Source organism: Phyllobates terribilis, unplaced genomic scaffold, assembly GCF_046119375.1.
Source record: "Phyllobates terribilis strain yellow unplaced genomic scaffold, ASM4611937v1 Scaffold_2__4_contigs__length_985480577, whole genome shotgun sequence".
In the NCBI taxonomy this organism is placed as follows: Eukaryota; Metazoa; Chordata; class Amphibia; order Anura; family Dendrobatidae; genus Phyllobates; species Phyllobates terribilis.
In genome coordinates, this window is record NW_027362762.1 from 723,707,132 (window position 1) to 723,727,059 (window position 19,928).

The following is a 19,928-nucleotide window of genomic DNA, read 5'->3' on the forward strand; positions in this document are numbered from 1 at the left end:
AAATGGCTGGGTCTTATAGGGCAAGGACATGTGACATACACTGCCACTGACACATGCCCTTGCTTGTGTGAATAAAAGCAGTTCGCTCCGTGTGTGCTCTGCTGATAGGCTGACAGATTGCACCTCCCCACTGTAAATGCGGGAAAGAGAAAAAAAAATGGAGATCTTCATTATTTATGCAGAGATCCATCCCCTGCCCCTCCCCCCGCCCCGCTGTACACTCAAACTTCGTATTAACATTAATTTTCAGCATTACTGAGAAAAAATCCAGTTATGATTTTGGTGCACGAACAGTTATCGAACATAACCTCCAACAGCCGGATTTTTTTCAAATCGTTCGTGTTCGCCGAACGGCTCGAACACTGCCCAAAACAGCTCGAATTTGAGATTGGCGAACAGTTCGAGTCGAACATCGCTCATATCTAGTCCTGAATGCAGCAGTCAAGATCATATTCCTTGTCAACCACTACACCGATGCCTCTACTCTGTGCCAGTCGTTGCACTGGTTATCCATCTGCTACAGTGTTCAATATAAACTCATCACTCTTACCAACAAAGCGCTCCATGCTTTAGCACCACCATACATCTCCTCCCTCATCTCAATCTACCACCCTACCCGTGCCCTCTGCTCTGCTAATGACCTAAGATTAACATCCTCAATATTCCGGACCTCCCTCTCCCGTCTCCAAGATTTCTCATGTGCTGCACCAATTCTTTGGAATCCACTACCCTGGACACTTCGATTAAGTCCCAATACCCACAGTTTTAAGCGTGCCCTAAAAATGCATTTCTTTAGATTGGCCTATCTCCTCACCACACTTATCTAACTATCCCTGTTTTTCCCGTACAAAATTTCCTTCCAAATCAGGACCCTCTTATCATCTGCTCACACACCACCATGTACTTAATAGGCTTCTGTGTCAGTATTTGTACACATACTGGTTGGCGATAGGTTCATTCAGCATTATGTGAATACCCTATGTATTTCATTGATGGTTGACCATACAATACAAGCAAAAGTTACCATCCACCTTTTGTGTCTCCCCTATTTCCTCATAGATTGTAAGCTTGTGAGCAGGACCCTCACTCCTCTTTGTATCTGTTGATTTATGTGATTATTGTTATTCTGAAATGTCTTTTATTTTCTGTACAACTCCCCTCTGTAATGTAAAGTGCTGCGTAATATGTTGGTGCTAAAGAAATTAAATTATTATTATTACCTCTGACTCCATGAGAATCAAAGTTTTCTGGTCGTGAGTTACGATCACATCTTTAATTTTTTTAAACAATTATCTGCTCGTGTTAACTTTTAGCTATCTGAAATGGACCTTTACAATTAGAACAACATCTGTTTACATTTTTCGGACTTATTATATCATTGAGACATATCACAAATGAATATTGACAGAAGTCACAGTTGGATATTCTGTTACTTAGAATTTCCAAGACTGCAATGCTTCAGAAATGCAATTGTGTTACAGAAATATTAGGTGGGTTATCCAGGACTATTTCATTTTCATACTATGGGTCTAAGAACTAACAGGCAGATAGTTGTTAACTTACCTGCTTGTTGTACTCGGCGCTGGCAGAGAGCGGTCACAGACAACTCCCAATTCAGTGGCTTCTGGTGATTTTACATTGACAGAGCAGCAGCTTCTCTTCCACTCTGCTTTGTTGATGGGGCGTGACTGCCAACGTTATGCTGATTGACAGCCAGCTCCCTGCTGCCTAACTGCAGGGAGCTGGCTGTCAATCAGCATAACGTTAGCAGTTTTGCCCAGAAGAAGAAGAGCTGCAGTGTTGATGTGGAGCAGCTGAATCACAGGCAAAAGCAGTTGGCTACTGCTCTGAGCCAACGCCGGATAGAATAGGCAAGTACTTGCCTTTGTTAGCAACTACCTGGCTGTCAGTTTTTAGGCCCATAGTAAAAGAAATAGTCCTGGAAACTCCTTTGTCAATGGGACGTGAGTGCATCACTTATTGTTAATAATTCCTGCTCTGTGACTCTCAGTGAGAGTCTGACGATAACTGGTGGAAAAGGCCACCATCCATTGAAGCATATGCATGTAGGCAGATGTAATATGAAATGCAGACAAAGTGCCGTCATCTGACACCGTAAAGTCAGAGTGCTCACATATTAATGAACAAATAATGTCCACTTCATCTGTATCACTAATATTTTATTCTGTTGCTTTTTATAATGTATATGAATAAATAAATGTTCTACAAACTGTCCTTGATGGGAAAAGAACACAAGAAAAATGGTTGCAATATAGGTTTATATAGATTAAAAAAAAAATTAAAGCAGTATACACATCATACAAGCAAGTTTACAAAATGAGGGTGTCACAGAGACATCCATAGTCCTCTATAGTCAGAATCAGTCTCTATTTTATAATTATTTTACTTGGCACAGGAGATCTTCATTGTGTACATGTTTCTCAAAGAAAAGTTTGTAAAAAGTCCCCATGGCCTTCCAAGCAGCTTCATAAAGGTTATTCAGACGTATTCCCATAAATGGAATTGCCATAATCCAAGCATGAGGATGTCTATAACCATAAAAATGGCGACGTGTACATGTTAAGTGCAGCTAAATCCTTCCAGTGAATTGTATCCATGATTCTGAAAGTGGAGAACTGTTGCTGAACCTGTCACTGCAGAGGTTCCAAATTATGGATTATTTGGTCACTTCTGCAGGATACTTAATTTTACTTTAATTTTGCTTTTGTCATCAATATATGTAGGTATATTTGTAGCACACTGATCAAAAGCACTCCTTAATGAGAAAAGCCACACAGCAGGAGAAACTGTAAAGCAGTAGTTTGGTGAGTACCGCTAGTAGACCAGAAATCCCAAATTGAGAACCATTTGTTCTATTGCAAACTTCTCAAACAAAAGAGTTCATTCTTAGCCGGTCTTTGTCACAAGGTCCACACTGCATCTTGGGAAGTATAGTCTTGTCTTTAGTGCCTTGCAGAATTACTTAAATAAGAAGCCATGCAGCCAGACTACACTTATACCCAGAATCCCGCAGGGCCCAGGACTTCTTGTCCGACGAGCACATCTTGTTTGAATTCAAGTCTGGTCAAGCCATTCCGCCCTTTTTGGTGCTTTACATGTATGTACATCCACTGTCTCCTCACATTCTTTACAGCGTACGGCACAACACCAGTGGAATTTACATTCGCATTTGGCTGTCCGAGTAACTCGAGTGGTGTCATAGCCCCTACCACAGCACATAACTTCACAGCCATCTGTCCCACGGGAGACCTTGTCACAAACTCTTCCGGCAGTGCCCAGGGAGCCTAAAAAAGAAATGGCAAGTTAAAATATTTCTTTGAGCAAGTTACAATGATCAATGATGAAATGGGCTTCTTAATGAAACATTTGAGCCTAGGCTCAGTTCACACTACGTTTGAGCTCTGTGTTGAATGTATACCCCGAGAAACACTTCTGAGCTACAGTATAACATATGTCTAAAGAGCCTTTACTAATTAACTCTCCTCTACAAGGAAGAAATCTGACTCTTTAGTGCCAACTGTTGAAGGTAGATACCCTCTAGGTCAATGTGCTACACTTTAACGAGACTTGCACATGACTTAGGATATTCAGCCAAACCAGAGCGATCTCTAAAAGCAAAAGTCACCAAACAATAGATAGCTGTTTCAGAGGTCTTGCCCCATATCAGTGCACAGTAGGCTATTGGTTGGCTGGGTGTGAGGCCTTTGACAAAGGGCTAAGTGGTACAATTGCTTGTTACAAAGTGGGGTAGGGAGACTTTTATATCAAGAAATGTATCCTAGGAAATAGGTATGCAATAAACTGTCAGGATTTTGTTGTCCTGCTGCAGACTGACAGCTAGTGGCTGCTATTCGCCTTGATAATTGTGCTGCATTTCCACTCCTTACCACTGGAGGCTGCTGTTGTGTTCTGTAATTGCCCTTTACTAAGTAGGCAGATTCTGAACCCATGGAAGCCATCTGCTTTCCTGTTTGGGCCTATCTTAAAGGGGTATTCCCATCTCCAAGATCCTATCCCAATGTATAGTAGGTGTAATAATAATATTAGCAAATACCTCCAATTAGAAATGTAGTATCTTTCTCCTGATTCGCCATGTCGCTTACTCCATATGCAGGGCATTGCTGACGCTTAGGTATCCATGGTTACAACTCATATAGTGACAGTTAGTTAGTTGTCAGTTGCTGTAATCATGGATACCTAAGTTACTGCAATGCCCTGCACATGGGGCAAGCGACATAGCGAATCAGAAGAACTACACTACATTTTTAATTAGAGATATTTGCTAATATTATTATTACACCTACTACATATTGGGATAGGATTTTGGATATGGGAATACCCATTTAAAGCCACATGGAACACTCAATCATTTTTTGAGTATTGTATCTAGCTGTTTGTCTAGTTCAGTCTCCAGGTCCTTACTCTGAAAACTGTTTTACCCAGACTGTTTTTACTCCTCTCTGGATTGTTGCTGCAACTCCTACTGCTATGTCCATGGACTTACACCACTACTTGGTTTTCTTTACTCATGTGTCTCCGGCCTTCTGATTCTAGCCATATTCCACCAGTATCATAACATAAAGATCCAATAAACTATACTTGGGGAGCATACATGATTTATCAAGAGACTTTGATGACTATGCCTTTTAAAATAACTGTATAAACATTTATACCATGAGATATATACTTTAATAGAAGTCAATGGCAGGGGTAGTCTACTATCTAGGAATATAGTAGTACAGGGTGGGTCATTTATATGAAATGCTTATGAAATTCTCAATAAGTTTGATGTGTCACATGACCCTCTTCCCATTGAAAAAAATAAAGTTGGATCCAAAATGTCCGACTTCAAAATGGCCGCCATGGTCACCACCCATCTGGAAAAGTTTTCCCCCTCCCATATACTAATGTGCCACAAACAGGAAGTTGATATCTCCAACCATTCCCATTTTATTTAGGTGTATCTATATAAATGGTACACCCTGTAGATCAGTATAACATTTTAAATGCCTTTGCTCAATATGATAGCCAAACATAATGTTGTTAACCTAGCTTTAGGCCTCATTCAGACGTTTGTTTTTCACTTATGTGTTTTATCATCTTTTCACAAATATAAAGATGTAAACTTGGAGGCAAAGTGGATATAAATCTACGCTGCCAGAGGTCCAAAATATGATGATAGACCAAGATTGTTTGGATGTGGTTTTTATTTGTCAATGTGTTTCGAGGTATTCATACCTCTTCATCAGGCCAAACCACAATGATGGAGTACAGCTTGCAAATATGTGGGAATAAATAAGCAACACATTAAAAAAAGAGGGGCGCAAAAACGGTCCTCTATTATCATATGACCAAGTCATCACATGAAGAAACATGGTATTTTGGTCATATGAGTCCCGGGAACAAGAATGCTGACACCGCTGTAACGGCACTGGCATGGGAGGTGAGTATAGGTGTTTTTATTTTAATCGGGGCCAAACACGGGGAATGAGAAGGGGGTGTCCAAGTAGTGATCAACTTCTTTATTTTATTAAAAGAACAAAAATAATAATTTTTTTAGTTGATTTCTCACTTAGAATACAGTTTTGAACAGCACATAGGACTATATTGCTACATCTCAATGACAAAAACATTGTAAGTTAATAGCTTCTCTGAAACCTGAGGTTGCATGTTCACTAATAATCCAGCATCTGAGATCACTGGTTCATTACATTGCACAGCTTATTCTATTAAATCATAGGGGAAATCCCTACTCTAACATAGTTGACTCAACAGAAAGTATTAAGCCTGCTTGATATGCATTAACTATTATAGCAGCAGTGAGATCCATACATCTGAAAACCTATTAAATTCATGATGTCCGCTACTGGTCAATAAATCATAACCTGGTAAAATCTAATTACAAGATCCATTCTCTTTATTTTACATTTAATATGGATTTCACATCTCTAGATCTTGTTCCCCAGTCAACCGCTTGTTTAAATGTCTAAATTACATTACATTCTTTTGGTAATACACTCCTTTTCATCTTTTTCTGTGTGGCCTTCTCCATCTCCCTCCAGCAACTGGAAGAGTGAAAGGTTTAAACAACCATTGAAACTACTGAGCAATGTTCCTTCAGGGCACGCAAAACTTGCAAGATGATTACAAAAAAATAACATTTTCTCTTTGGCAAAATGAATTTAAGAGATTAGAAAAATTCTTTAATTTGGAGCTTCACTATTGCCATTAAACCTTTCCTTCTCAACAACTTCATCTAGTTCATCATTTCCACCGAATAAAGAGACAAAGCTCCAGTCGCCATACACCAAAAGACCAAAAGGTTAGTTTGAATTGTTGGGCTAATCATCCCAGCGCTGATTTGGTGTTCTTTAATACAGGGTTGAAACCTTCAATTTTATATTTCATGGACAATTTAGCAAAAATCATGGCCAGACAATATTTTTATGGAGAAATTGGAAAACTGAGAATGAATGATACAATTTATAAAAAATGTATCTACTACTCTAGGTGTTCCCCAGGTATATACAGTCCTGGAGCACATGCTCCATTGTAGGAAAAATGTTCAAGGGGCTCTAAAAGTATTGCTTGTTCTTTCTTTTTCCTAACAACTTCCTTTGATGGAGAGTCGAGAGACCATGTCTAAATTAGTGGAGTTTGCTGACTTTTCTTACATGTTTATCATAAACACTTTAAATCTACTTCATGAGCCAGTTACACAGGAAAGAGTTGATGGATTGAAAAAAAGGAAATTTCAAGGAAGTTTTTCTTTTTAGGGCAGGTTTATATTTAGGCTTTATGGCTTATACAGTCATGGTCGAAAGTGTTTGTACCCTTGAAACTGGTCCAGAAATGTAAGTTTTTCTCAAAGAAAATTACTGCAATTACATGTGTTTTGTTATACAAATGTTTACTTCCTTTGTGTGTATTGGACCATCAGAAAAAAACTGAGAAAAAAAGTCAAACTGGACATGATTTCACACAAAACTCCAAAAATGGGCCAGACAAAAAGTTTTGACACTGACACAAATTTTTGTTTTTACAATGTTTGCTGCTTCAGTTTTTATAGTTGCAATTTGCATTAACTCTAGACTGTTCTGAAGAAAGATCAGATGAACTGCAAAAAATTGTGAAGTCTTTCCTTTCCATGAAAATTAATTTGATCCCAAGACTCCATTCGCATTGAATTTAATCCCTGCCGCAAAATGACCTGTCACTTCAGTGTTTCTCTCTGTAGCTTAGGAGTAAATTTTGCAGTAAAAGGACTTTACAGGCAAGGACATTGCTGCTTGTAGGATTGCCCTTAAATCAACCATTAATTGGATCATTGAGAACTTCAAAAAGAGAGAGGTTCAATTGCTGTGAAGAAGGATTCAGGGCACCCAACAATGTCTAGCAAGTGCCAGGACCATTTCTTAACTCTTTAACCACCTTGGGTTTTTCCATTCTTGCATTTTCCTGTTTTTGCTCCCCTTCTTCCCAGAGTCAAAACCTTTTATTTTATGTCCATGTATGGGCTTGTTTTTTGCAGGATGAATTGTACTTTTGAACAACACCTTTGATTTTACCTTATAATGTACTGGAAAACGGGAACAAAAATTCCAAGTGCGGTGAAATTGCAAAAAAAAGTGCAATTCCACAAATGTGTTTTGGGTATTTAATTTACCATGCTCACTAAATGCTAAAACTGACCTGCCAACATGATTCTCCATTACGAATTCATAGATAAAAAACACGTATAGGTTCTTTCTTATTTTAGTGGTGAAATTTTTTTTAAAAAAATTGTAAAAAAAAAAAAAATGGCGTAATTTTACGAGACCTGTAGAGTTTTAATTTTTTGGGATCTGGGGCTGGGTGAAAGCTTATTTTTTGTGCGCTGAGCTGACGTTTTTATTGATACCATTTGGGGGTAGATACGATGTTTTGATCAGCCGTTATTACATTTTAATGCAATGTTGTGGCGACCCACAAAACCTAATTCTGCCGTTTTGATTCCTTTTTCTTGTTACGCCGTTTACCAATCGGATTAATTATTTTTTTATATTAATAGATCAGATGATTCTAAATGCGGCGATACCAAACGTTTATTTTTGATTAATTTTTAATTGTTTTATTTTGTATGGGGTGATTTGAACTTTTATATTTTTCATTTTTTTTTTAGATTTGTAAAAACATTTTTTTTACTTTTCACATACTTCAATAGTCTCCATTGGAGACTAGACGCTGAGATCATCAGATCACCTGCTCTACACACAGCAGGGCTTCAACCCTGCTGTGTGTAGCAAATATGCTCATTTGCTATGAGCGCCGACTGCTGGGCGGTGCTCATAGTATCCTGGCAATGACAACCAAAGGGGTCTCCTGCAGACCACGTGTTGTCATGCTAACCCATCGGCGACCCGCTGTCATGTGACACGGGCGCCAATGGGCGGGATTAATGATGCACAATCATGTTAAATGCCACTGTCAGGGATTGATAGCGGCATGTAACATGTTAACATCCGCGGGTGGATCACGATTCCATCCACGGCTGATAGGGGCACATGTGAGCTGTAAAGATCAGCTGTCATGTGCCCGAAAACATGTGGGCTCAGTGCCAGAGCCCGCATGGAGTGCAGGGGTATGACCTTGGACGTACTCATACTTTCAAGGTCGTAAAGGGGTTAAAAAAGATTAAATTATGGGGTCGATTTGCAACTTACTTAGGAATGGTAGTAGGAAGGTGTCAGTTCATCTACATGCACATTGAGGCAAATGCTTTTAGAGGCTGGCCAGGTGTCAAGAAGGGCAGCAAAAAAGTCACTTCTCTCTAAGGAAAACATGCAGGACAGACTGCCATTCTGGAGGAATTACAGGGATTGCACTGCAGAGGTGTGAAGTAAAGTTATTTTCTCTAATAACGTCCCCTTCAGAATGTTCGGATGAGGAGAATGATTTTCTGGAGAAGAATTATTGTCTTGAGAAGAAAAGGTGAGCGCTATCTTGATTCCTGTACAATGCCTACAAAAAAACATCTTGAGACCATTCAATTGTTGAGTTGCTTTTCATCCAAAGGAGTGGGCTCAATTACAATTTTGCCTTAAAAGATTGATATGCATAAAAAATGGTATCTAAACATCTTCTAAGAACAATCCTGCCAACCATCCAGGAGCAATTTGGTTATTAACAATGCTTCTTCCAGCATGAAGGAGCACAATTCACAAGGCAAAAATGGTGGCTAAGTGGCTCGATGAACAAAACATTGAAATTTGGGGTCCATGGCCAGGAAACTCCACAGATGTCAAGTTCATTGAGATTGTGTGGTCAATCCTTAAAAAGCAAGTGGACAAACAAAATTACAGAAATTGTGATGAACTCCAAATACTGTTTAGACAAGAAGGGATTGCCATCAGTCAAAATCTGGCCCAGAAGCTCCTATCCAGCATGACAGAACAAACTCCAGAAGTCTTGTAAAATAAGGGTCACTACTGTAAATCTTTGCATGAACTTCATATGTTTGTGAATAAAAGTGTAAAAATGTATGATATGCTTATAATTAACCATAGAAACATCTTACTAAAGTATCTGAAAACAATGAAGCATCAAACTTTGTGAAAACCAAAATTTGAGTCAGTCTCAAAACTTTTGGTCACGAATATATGCTCTAAACTTGTTACATTTTTTAACTCATTGTTCCATCAGTCCAACTGAGTGGAATATTTGAGTGGAAAAAATATTGTCCAAGTTAAGAAACAGTTGCCATCTCTACCTTATCTATTTTTGTGTCGTAAATGTATTTGCGCGTCATTATGTCCTAATAGAAGCTTCCATACTTCTAAAGAAATTCTACAACTTCACTTGGTGAGGTCTCTAAATCTGGCTATGTGGCACCCCAGGGGTCTGGTTTCCACAGTAATGTAGTGTTATGTCTGAGAGCAGGTGGGAGGTCCTTTGGTCAGGGATCCTGTGCATGCCACACCTCCTGCCCAGTCTTGGGAGGGGAAGAACTTCCCCTATAAAAACCTAGGGCTGAGGCAGGGTTAGTGAGTAGAGAAGAAGTAGAGACGAGAAACAGTCATACGAAGAAACAGCAGAAGCTCAGTGGGAGCAATACTACTACGAGTCAGGGGCTGGCAGCTGCAGAGCTCGCCCTGACTGAGAAGCTTTCTTACCGGACCCGGCGTCCGAGGCTGTGGGGACTAACTCTTACCCAGCAGCAGAAGCCGACCGGCAGGGGATTTCAGGTCCTCAGGCCCAGAAACCCGAAGGCACGGTCACACGCATGGGACCAGCACCGCCATCGTGGAGCGGAAGCCATTAGAAGGCCCCGAGTCACCGGCCATACGGGTGAGCACCACACGGTACACTCAGGGACGTGGGCTACTTATATCCGCTTCTAGCAAGGTAGCCAGAAGAGTACAGTCAGTTTGGGAGGCCTACAACTCCGCCTGGCCAGGGGAGATCCCATCTGCTCAAGGACTGACCAGGCCCCGTTCGCTAGCAAGTACTCCGGGAGGGTCTATCGTTGTTACCAGTAAAGACCCTGAATTACACCGCACCGTCTCTGAGTGGTTCCTGCTACCCCCATCTTCCACGTCGGCTGCCCTGAGGCCATACCCCTCCCGTTGGGGGTTATACTATCACGCTGCACAATTCTACACCGGCCTCAGCGGTCTGCCCTGCAGCGGCAGCTCCATAGCTGCAAATCAACGGGTGGCGTAGTCGACACTCAAATAACATCTATCAAGACTGCCACACACTGAGTTTGACTCCCTGGGCACGGACCGGGTCCCCGCCACTCGGAGACTACAACCCTCATCTGATCCGGTTCCGGGTAAGCCCCCGTGCGCGAGACGCTGCGCGACACAGCAGGCCCAGGGGCGCGTCAACTTTTGGCGTAGTCGGCAGGATCTCGTGCCCGCAACCACCGGGTACTGCGTGCCTGAAAAAGACTGTTCAAACTTACCAGTGGTGAAGATTCCCGCCATCCGGCGCCATTTTCAGCCTTCTTCCCGCCATCTGTGAAGATTCCCGCCATCCGGCGCCATCTTCAGCCTTCTTCCCGCCATCCGTGGAGTTTTCCCGCCGTTGGACGCCATCTTGAGGACGCCGCGCGGGAAGAAGAGGGGCGTGGACTCCGAAAAGCCCGCGAGAACTGAAGCCCCGCCTCACGTCCGGACGTTGCGTAAGGTCCTGGAAGGAGCCCAGCAGACGCCGACGTCACCGGAGCGCGACAGAAGGTCCTCAACCCTGACGATCCACTGCGGAGCCGCGGCCTACGGAAGAGGATCATCGCAAGGTAGGCCACGGTCCACTAGGGGGGAGAAGGATGTCGGATACGGAGGAGAGCTTCACCGCTTCAACCCCCGCCAGCGCCACCGCTGTCGCGGTCATGCCTTTCACCATGCCCTATATCCCGGGGGCAGCCTGGCTACCCCAGTACTCAGGGGAGTCACATACCCTGCAGGACTTTAGAGAAAGGCTGGATAGCCTCTTCCAGGTGTACCCCCTCACAGAGGAGCAAAAAGTGAGCATCCTGGTGGCCCAATTAACCGGAGCAGCCCGAAGGGAGGTAAAGTCCTGGCCACCTGGGGGGAGGACTGTCGCAGGGATACTAACCCGGCTGAGGGACACCTTTGATACCCGCACCTCAGCCGAGATCAAGCTTAGATTCTACGGGTGCAAACAGCGGTCCCATGAGAGTATAAGGGACTATGCCCTGAACCTACAAGAGGCCCTGAGAGCCGTTAAGCAGACCGACCCTGACGGCGTGGGAGACGAGGACAGGCTGTTGACTGAACAATTTATAGAGGGTTTATATTGCAATGCCCACCGAACCCAGTTGCGGGCAATGGCCCTACAGGACCCTCATCTGGGATTTGCACAGTTCAAGGACAGAGCCATCCGGGTGCTCCGAGAACCGGCACCGGATGGCGTTGTGACCCACAGGCGCCCAGCTATCACTTACCACCAGGAGGCGGCGCCCTTGTCGGCAGGGCCTGTAGGGGCTGATGCGCAGGCTTTGAACAATGACCCGGCTCCAGACCTGCACCATCAGGTCCAAGAGCTAGCTAAAAGCATTGCTGCGTTAACCCGAACTGTGCAGTCTTTACAGGCTTCCACTCCAGGGAAGATCCAGCTGGCATCCGGACCGGAGAACATCCCGTGGCGTCGACCAAGGAGGACCCCACCGGCCAGAGGAAGACCCAGTGACCGGTACAACGAGGACGGACGACCCATCTGCCGCCGCTGCAATCAACCCGGACATATGGCAAGGTACTGTCCTTTAAACTGGCACAACCTGGGGGTAGAGGGCCAACCCCCAGGAAAAAGATCACCAGGCCCATCGAACTGGCGCGACAAATATGTCGGAGGACGTCCAGTCTTGCCTGTGGTACTGGATGGCATCCCTATGAGTGCCCTACTAGACACCGGGTCACAGGTCACCACCATCCCGTACGTGCTCTTCAAGCAGTACTGGAATGACTCGGATATAACCCGCTACCCTGACGACGACTTGAGTATCATCGCCAGCAATGGTCAGCCCGTGCCACAGATCGGATTTAAAGAGGCGACCATTAAAATTGGTAGAGTCGAACTAGCAGCACAGGGACTGATTATTGTAGACATTGACAAACACGAGAGTCACCCAAAGATAACGCTAGGAACTAATGTAATTGAAAATTGTCTTGCAGAGGTGATTTTCCTTTTACAACAGGTTGCCAAGAACGCCAGCTCCGGCGAGCAGCGAGTGCTCCAGAAAGAGATCCGGGCACTGATGCGACGGCAACAGGTGGAACTCTCCGGCGGTGAGATTGGTAGCGTAAGAATGTGTGACCCTTTCCCTATTACCATGCCCCCAAAAAGTGAAATGATGATTTGGTGCCGGGCAGCTATTGGTCCGAGAGGTAGGGATTACCAGGCAATGGTAGAACCAGTTTACTCAGACAGTAGGCCCACCATTTTGACAGCACGGGGGGTGGTTCATGTACGCCATGGGAGGGTGCCCGTTCGCCTAATAAATATCGGGAAGAGGGAAGTATACCTACCCCGGTATGCCACGCTAGCCAAATTATATACCATCAACCAAAACTCTATACAGTCTGTGGAACCCTTGCCTCCATCTCACCCGGAGGAAGGTAACGGCTCTAAGAAAGTAATGGAGGATTGGTGTCAGCAACTACACTGACTCCACTCCCTCCCACCAGAAACAGGGAGTCTACCGGGTGGTTCAAGAGTATGAGAGAGTGTTTAGTAAACACCCGTTAGACTTCGGGCGAGTTAAGGGGGTAGAACACCGCATCCCCACGGGAGATCATCCTCCCATAAAAGAGAGGTATCGACCCGTACCCCCTGCACATTACCAACACGCCAAGGGGATGCTTAGAGACATGAAGGAGGCTGGGGTAATCCGGGATAGCTGTAGCCCCTGGGCAGCCCCACTAGTTTTAGTCAAAAAGAAAGACAACACTATGAGGATGTGTGTAGATTACTGGAAAATCAATCGTATCACACACAAGGATGCGTACCCTTTACCAAGGATAGAGGAGTCTTTGGCTGCTTTAAGATCTGCTAACTTCTTCTCTACCTTGGATCTCACTAGCGGGTACTGGCAGGTTCCTGTAGCAGAGGCGGACGGGGAGAAGACCGCATTCACCACCCCGATGGGACTTAGCGAGTTTACCTGTATGCCGTTTGGACTTTGTAACGCACCCGGAACCTTCCAACGATTAATGGAGTGCTGTCTGGGACACAAAAACTTCGAGACGGTCCTGTTGTACCTGGACGATGTCATCGTATATTCCAAGACTTATGAGGACCACCTGAAACATCTGGCGGAAGTGTTCGAAGCCCTGGCAAGTTACGGCCTGAAGGTGAAACCCTCTAAGTGTCACCTCCTGAAGCCAAAGGTGCAGTACCTGGAACACGTGGTGAGCGCTGACGGAGTGGCTCCCGACCCTGATAAGATCACCGCAATTAAGGAATGGCCAAGTCCCTCCAGTATAAAGGAAGTGCGGCAGTTCCTTGGGTTGGTAGGCTATTACCGCAGATTCATCCCCGGTTTCACCAAAAAGGCAGCTCCCATGCAGGACCTCCTGATAGGCCAGTCCCGGAAGGCCAAGAACCAGAAGCCGCCCTTCAGATGGGAGAAGTTAGAAGAAGAGTCCTTCCGCCAGCTGAAGATGGCCCTCACGGGGGATGAAATCCTGGCGTACCCCGATTACAGCCAGCCCTTTATCCTCTACACTGACGCAAGTAACATCGGGCTAGGAGCTGTGCTGTCCCAGATCCAGCAGGGGAAAGAACGAGTAATCGCTTAGGCCAGCCGAAAACTGCGACCCACCGAGAGAAACCCGGAGAATTACAGCTCCTTTAAGCTAGAGTTCCTGGCAGTGGTGTGGGCAGTCACCGAACGCTTTAAGCACTACCTCGCTTCTTCCCGGTTCATCGTGTACACGGATAACAACCCGTTGACACACCTGGACACAGCAAGACTCGGTGCCCTAGAGCAGAGATGGATGGCTCGTCTGTCCAACTACGAGTTCACAATCAAATACCGGGCAGGACGCTCCAATACCAACGCGGACGCCCTGTCCAGGATGCCAAATCTACCGGACGTAGGAGAAGATCCAGAGGAACTGGAAGAGGTCGAACTCCCTGCGTTCCACCGTCATGGGACTATCCAGTGTTCCCACCGGGTAGGGAGTAAGCAAGCCGCTACGTTTAACCCCTTGCCTCACTACAACTGGGCGGAAACGCAAGACAGCGACCCTGCCGTCCGGCTGGTAAAGGAGATGCTGACTCGGCCAGAGGCTCGCCTTGACCCAGACGCTCCGGAGGAAGCCAAGCAACTGTGGGCAGAAAAGAGTAGACTGTTCCTTTACAAGGGGAAGTTGTGCCGCAGAATGGTTAACTCCCGGACGCATGAACTAATCTGGCAAGTAGTGGTGCCACGAAGAGACGCAGCCATGGTGATGGAGGCATACCACGACGGGGCTGGACACTTCGGATGGAAGAAGCTGGAGTTCCTGCTGCGCGAGCGGTTCCACTGGGTAGGCATGAGGGGAACCATCGAGAGGTGGTGCAGAGACTGTGGCCCGTGCAACCTAAGAAGGAAGGACCGTGCCAGCCAGAAGACTCCCCTGCAGTCCATCGTCACCCGGCAGCCGTTGGAACTGGTAGCCTTGGATCATGTAAAACTGACCCCAAGCAGAAGTGGCTACGTCTACGCACTAACCATCGTGGATCACTACTCCCGGTTCTTGGTTGTCGTCCCCGTCAAGGACTTAACAGCTCGAACAGCAGCTAGAGCCTTCCAGCAGCATTTCTGCCGTCCACACGGGTACCCGGACCAAGTGTTGACAGACCAGGGACCTGCCTTTGAAGCGGAGGTCTTCCAAGAATTCTGCACTCTGTATGGCTGCCGGAAGATAAGGACGACACCCTATCATCCGCAAACTAATGGACTTTGTGAGAAAATGAACCAGGTGGTAATGGATCTTCTGAAAACGTTGCCCCTGGAAGAACGCGGTCTGTGGCCTGAGAAGCTGCCCGATCTGGTGGACCTATACAACCACATCCCGGTAGGTTCCACCAACTGTACCCCGGCTTACCAAATGAGGGCGAGACCTGGTAAGTTACCTGTTGACCTGGAAATGGGAGTCCTGACACCCGAGGACACTTCACCAGAAGCAGACTGGGACACAGAGAGGCAGCAGCAGTACCGGAGAGTACAGGAGAGCGTGGAGCGAAGTCTCTGTCAGGCTAGGGAAAGACAAGAGAAAACTTACAACCAGTATGCTCCCGCTGTTCCCCTGGTACCCGGAGAGCAGGTCTTGAAGAGAAAAAGACGGCTCCACAAGTTGGACGACCAGTGGGAGAAGGACCCGTACACCGTACTGCCCTCAAGCCACGACAACCCAAAGGTCTGTACCATCAGTAAAGACGGAGGGGAAACCACAACCATTGTATCCCGGGATCACCTGAAGAAGTGTCCCGAACAGCTACGGAACCCTGAAGAGGAACAAGAAGACCCTCGACCCGTAGAGGAAAGGGAAGACATGGTTAGTACTGTGCTCGGAGACTTCCCTCGGTCTTGGACTCAAGTCAATGGCGCAGTTGTGGTACCCGTACTCACCTTCCTCCAACCAGCATCCCAAGCACCTACGGAGCAACAGGTAGAGCTGGAAGAACAGCCGGTCCAGGAGGCAGAAGACCCCACACCAGCAGACCAGGAGGATCAACCCTCTGCTTGCAGTGAGCCTGCCATATCCCTAGTGAGCCAAAGAGCCGGTAGACAGCTGCCCAGTTTACCCTTGACAGCTCCTACACCCTGTAGTTCAGGACTAGACAGTCAGCTCCGTAGGTCCACTAGGGCCACTAGGGGCCAGTTACCCGCACGTTGGAGGATTTGAAGTGTATAAATTGTTTTATTTATGTTTACCTGTGTATTGTTGCTTGTGTATAATTTTGTGTTTCTAGTTCTTTGTAGGAGTCCTTGGTGGATTTACTGGGAATCCTTGTACACAGTTGGAGCGTAACCCAGGACGGACTAAAGACTGTTAAGGACTCGGGGCAGGACAAACCCCTACCTGGTTACGTCTCCCTGTTTTGGTGAAATGGACACCTTGCTTTTCTTCAAAGACTGCACCCGGTTACGGACATGCCGTAACCATCCTTATATGTTTTTCTTATTGTATTATTATTGTTTTTACCTTGTTATGTTTTTCTAAAATATGTTTAGTCCCGGAGTACTAAATTTCACTAGGGGGGAATGTGGCACCCCAGGGGTCTGGTTTCCACAGTAATGTAGTGTTATGTCTGAGAGCAGGTGGGAGGTCCTTTGGTCAGGGATCCTGTGCATGCCACACCTCCTGCCCAGTCTTGGGAGGGGAAGAACTTCCCCTATAAAAACCTAGGGCTGAGGCAGGGTTAGTGAGTAGAGAAGAAGTAGAGACGAGAAACAGTCATAGGAAGAAACAGCAGAAGCTCAGTGGGAGCAATACTACTACGAGTCAGGGGCTGGCAGCTGCAGAGCTCGCCCTGACTGAGAAGCTTTCTTACCGGACCCGGCGTCCGAGGCTGTGGGGACTAACTCTTACCCAGCAGCAGAAGCCGACCGGCAGGGGATTTCAGGTCCTCAGGCCCAGAAACCCGAAGGCACGGTCACACGCGTGGGACCAGCACCGCCATCGTGGAGCGGAAGCCATTAGAAGGCCCCGAGTCACCGGCCATACGGGTGAGCACCACACGGTACACTCAGGGACGTGGGCTACTTATATCCGCTTCTAGCAAGGTAGCCAGAAGAGTACAGTCAGTTTGGGAGGCCTACAACTCCGCCTGGCCAGGGGAGATCCCATCTGCTCAAGGACTGACCAGGCCCCGTTCGCTAGCAAGTACTCCGGGAGGGTCTATCGTTGTTACCAGTAAAGACCCTGAATTACACCGCACCGTCTCTGAGTGGTTCCTGCTACCCCCATCTTCCACGTCGGCTGCCCTGAGGCCATACCCCTCCCGTTGGGGGTTATACTATCACGCTGCACAATTCTACACCGGCCTCAGCGGTCTGCCCTGCAGCGGCAGCTCCATAGCTGCAAATCAACGGGTGGCGTAGTCGACACTCAAATAACATCTATCAAGACTGCCACACACTGAGTTTGACTCCCTGGGCACGGACCGGGTCCCCGCCACTCGGAGACTACAACCCTCATCTGATCCGGTTCCGGGTAAGCCCCCGTGCGCGAGACGCTGCGCGACACAGCAGGCCCAGGGGCGCGTCAGCTACATTTCTAGGCTGACAGACTACGCCATCAACATGCCCATTCAATTTGTCAAATACACATGCTATTTCTATGATTAACAAATACCATAGGAGGAAACAAACAATCAGATTATATTCCAATCTATATAATCCACTCCCCCCGTCTCTTTGATTCTGGTGCCATGCTTATGAAACCCCTATAGCGTAGTGGTCCACTGTTGCTTTTGAAAAACACTTCATTGATCCGGCCTATTGATTGTGTAGCACCCTGAGGATTCGGCTGCTACAGGGGTATTGCACCTCAACCCAGAGGTGTGATATTCCACTCCCGGGTAAGGATGGAGTGTGTAACTGAGCTCAGTTAGCTGCATGCACTACACACATCCCATTTCCGAGGAGCAGACCAACGGTACTCCCACTTAGAAATGTGCAGGTACGACCGAGTCTGTTCCTGGCTGGAGTGGGAGGGGGGTGGTACATCCCAGTAGTGTAGGGGCAGATAGGGGGAGCAGCCTGGGTAAAGATAGGAGCTCATTGGGTGCTGGTCACCTGAGCTCACACATAGAGGGAGTATTTAAGGTGGGCACCATCTAAGATCAGGGTCAGTCTGTCAGCCTTTTGTCAGAGCAGAGCAGAGGAAGAGAGCAGAGGAGAAGAGCAGCTCCAAGGCCCAGAGTGAGAGAGGAGAAGAAAGAAAGACCCAGAGGGGGACACAGAAGGAACTCTGAGAACCCAAACTAAATCAAAGGGTGAAGAGTTGGCAACAGGGTACCGGATCCCAAACTGGTGGGGGCTAAAGCACACCCCAGCCAGAGACCGGAGGCCGTGGGCAGGATCTGCCACGGCCACCCACCACATCCACCCTGAAGGCAAACCACGTGTAGGGTCAGGGAACCCAAGGCCAAGGGTCTCCCAACAGAAGGCCCGAGGGAGCTGGACCTAGGTGGATCCCTGGTGGGGACGGCCAGAAGAAAGGACAAGAAGGAGGGCTCAGGGACACGCTCCGGACTTGCTTGGGGGTTGGCTGAATCCAGGACCTGGTGGACGCAGCACGGCTCGGGTGGTCACTCAAGGCCGGAGTGACCGGAATATCTGCAGTAAGTAAACACCCTGAACTGCACAACCCGACTCTGTCTTTAATTATCATCTACGCTGCACCACCACAACCCCCATCCTCTGCACCTGACCCCCTGAGGCCATACCCCTCCCGTTGGGGGTTATACTATCTAAAGCTGCACCAACACCATCAGCCTCAGCGGACCCTGCTGCAGCGGCGGCCGTAGTGACCGCAATCCAACGGGTGGCGTAGTCGACATAACGAACTTTGTAACATCTGTAGGACTGCCACATACTCTGAGCTTGACACCCTGGGCACGGACCGGGTCACAGCCACTCGGAGACTACAACCCCCATCTGATCCGGCTCCGGGTATTCCCCTAAAGAATATGGCCCAGGGGGCGCGTCAATTGCCTTTGCAAAAGTACCTAATCACTGTGAGTTTTTTTTTCTAAGATGAAAAAGAAACAATCCCTTAAACTTTGCTCAAGTCTACCTTATACCGATACTATAATATTGTTGAAGATCCAGTCTGTGTTAGCTGGCCCATATGTGACAATTTTTACCTGTATGATTATTTGCTTTTCCTAAGATAAGTCGTTACAGAAGTGTCTGGCATCTAGGTATGTCAGTTATAAAAACATCACAAATTGATGTAAAGGTATTATTATTATTATTTATTATTATAGCGCCATTTATTCCATGGCACTTTACATGTGAAAAAGGGGTACAATAAAAGAACAATTACAATAATCTTGAACACAATGTGACAGCGACTGGTGCAGGAAGAGCGAGGACCCTGTCCCCGAGGGCTCACAATCTACAAGGTATGTAAAATTATTTGGAAAAAGTGTACATTGTGAACAGAGTCACTGTTATGAGAACATTTGTTTTCCTGCAACATACCTTCCTGTCCTGCCCATACAAGATCTTTCATCACACTGCATAGGAACAGAAGCATACTGAGTTTAATTGACACTAGAGTTGAGTAAAAATATTTGCAGTACCCTTTGATCCTTATTTTATGTGCGTTATCCCTGTCGTCTCTTCGGATTAGTAGTCTTCTGCGACGCCATTATATTGTGATACGATGCATGAATGACGTTGAGGT

The 19,928-nt window shown here is 46.4% G+C and overlaps 1 protein-coding gene across 1 annotated transcript in view; it reads right to left on the reverse strand.

The window, feature by feature from the left end:
* Positions 1 to 2,262: 2,262 nt before the first annotated feature.
* WNT2B (Wnt family member 2B) overlaps positions 2,263 to 19,928 on the reverse strand; it is a 139,348-nt gene continuing 121,682 nt past the window's right edge. Inside the window, exon 5 of the mRNA XM_073667185.1 lies at positions 2,263 to 3,305. Within this exon, the coding sequence (XP_073523286.1) occupies positions 3,076 to 3,305 (230 nt within the window). The 3' untranslated portion in view covers positions 2,263 to 3,075. The remainder of the gene's footprint in view (positions 3,306 to 19,928) is intronic.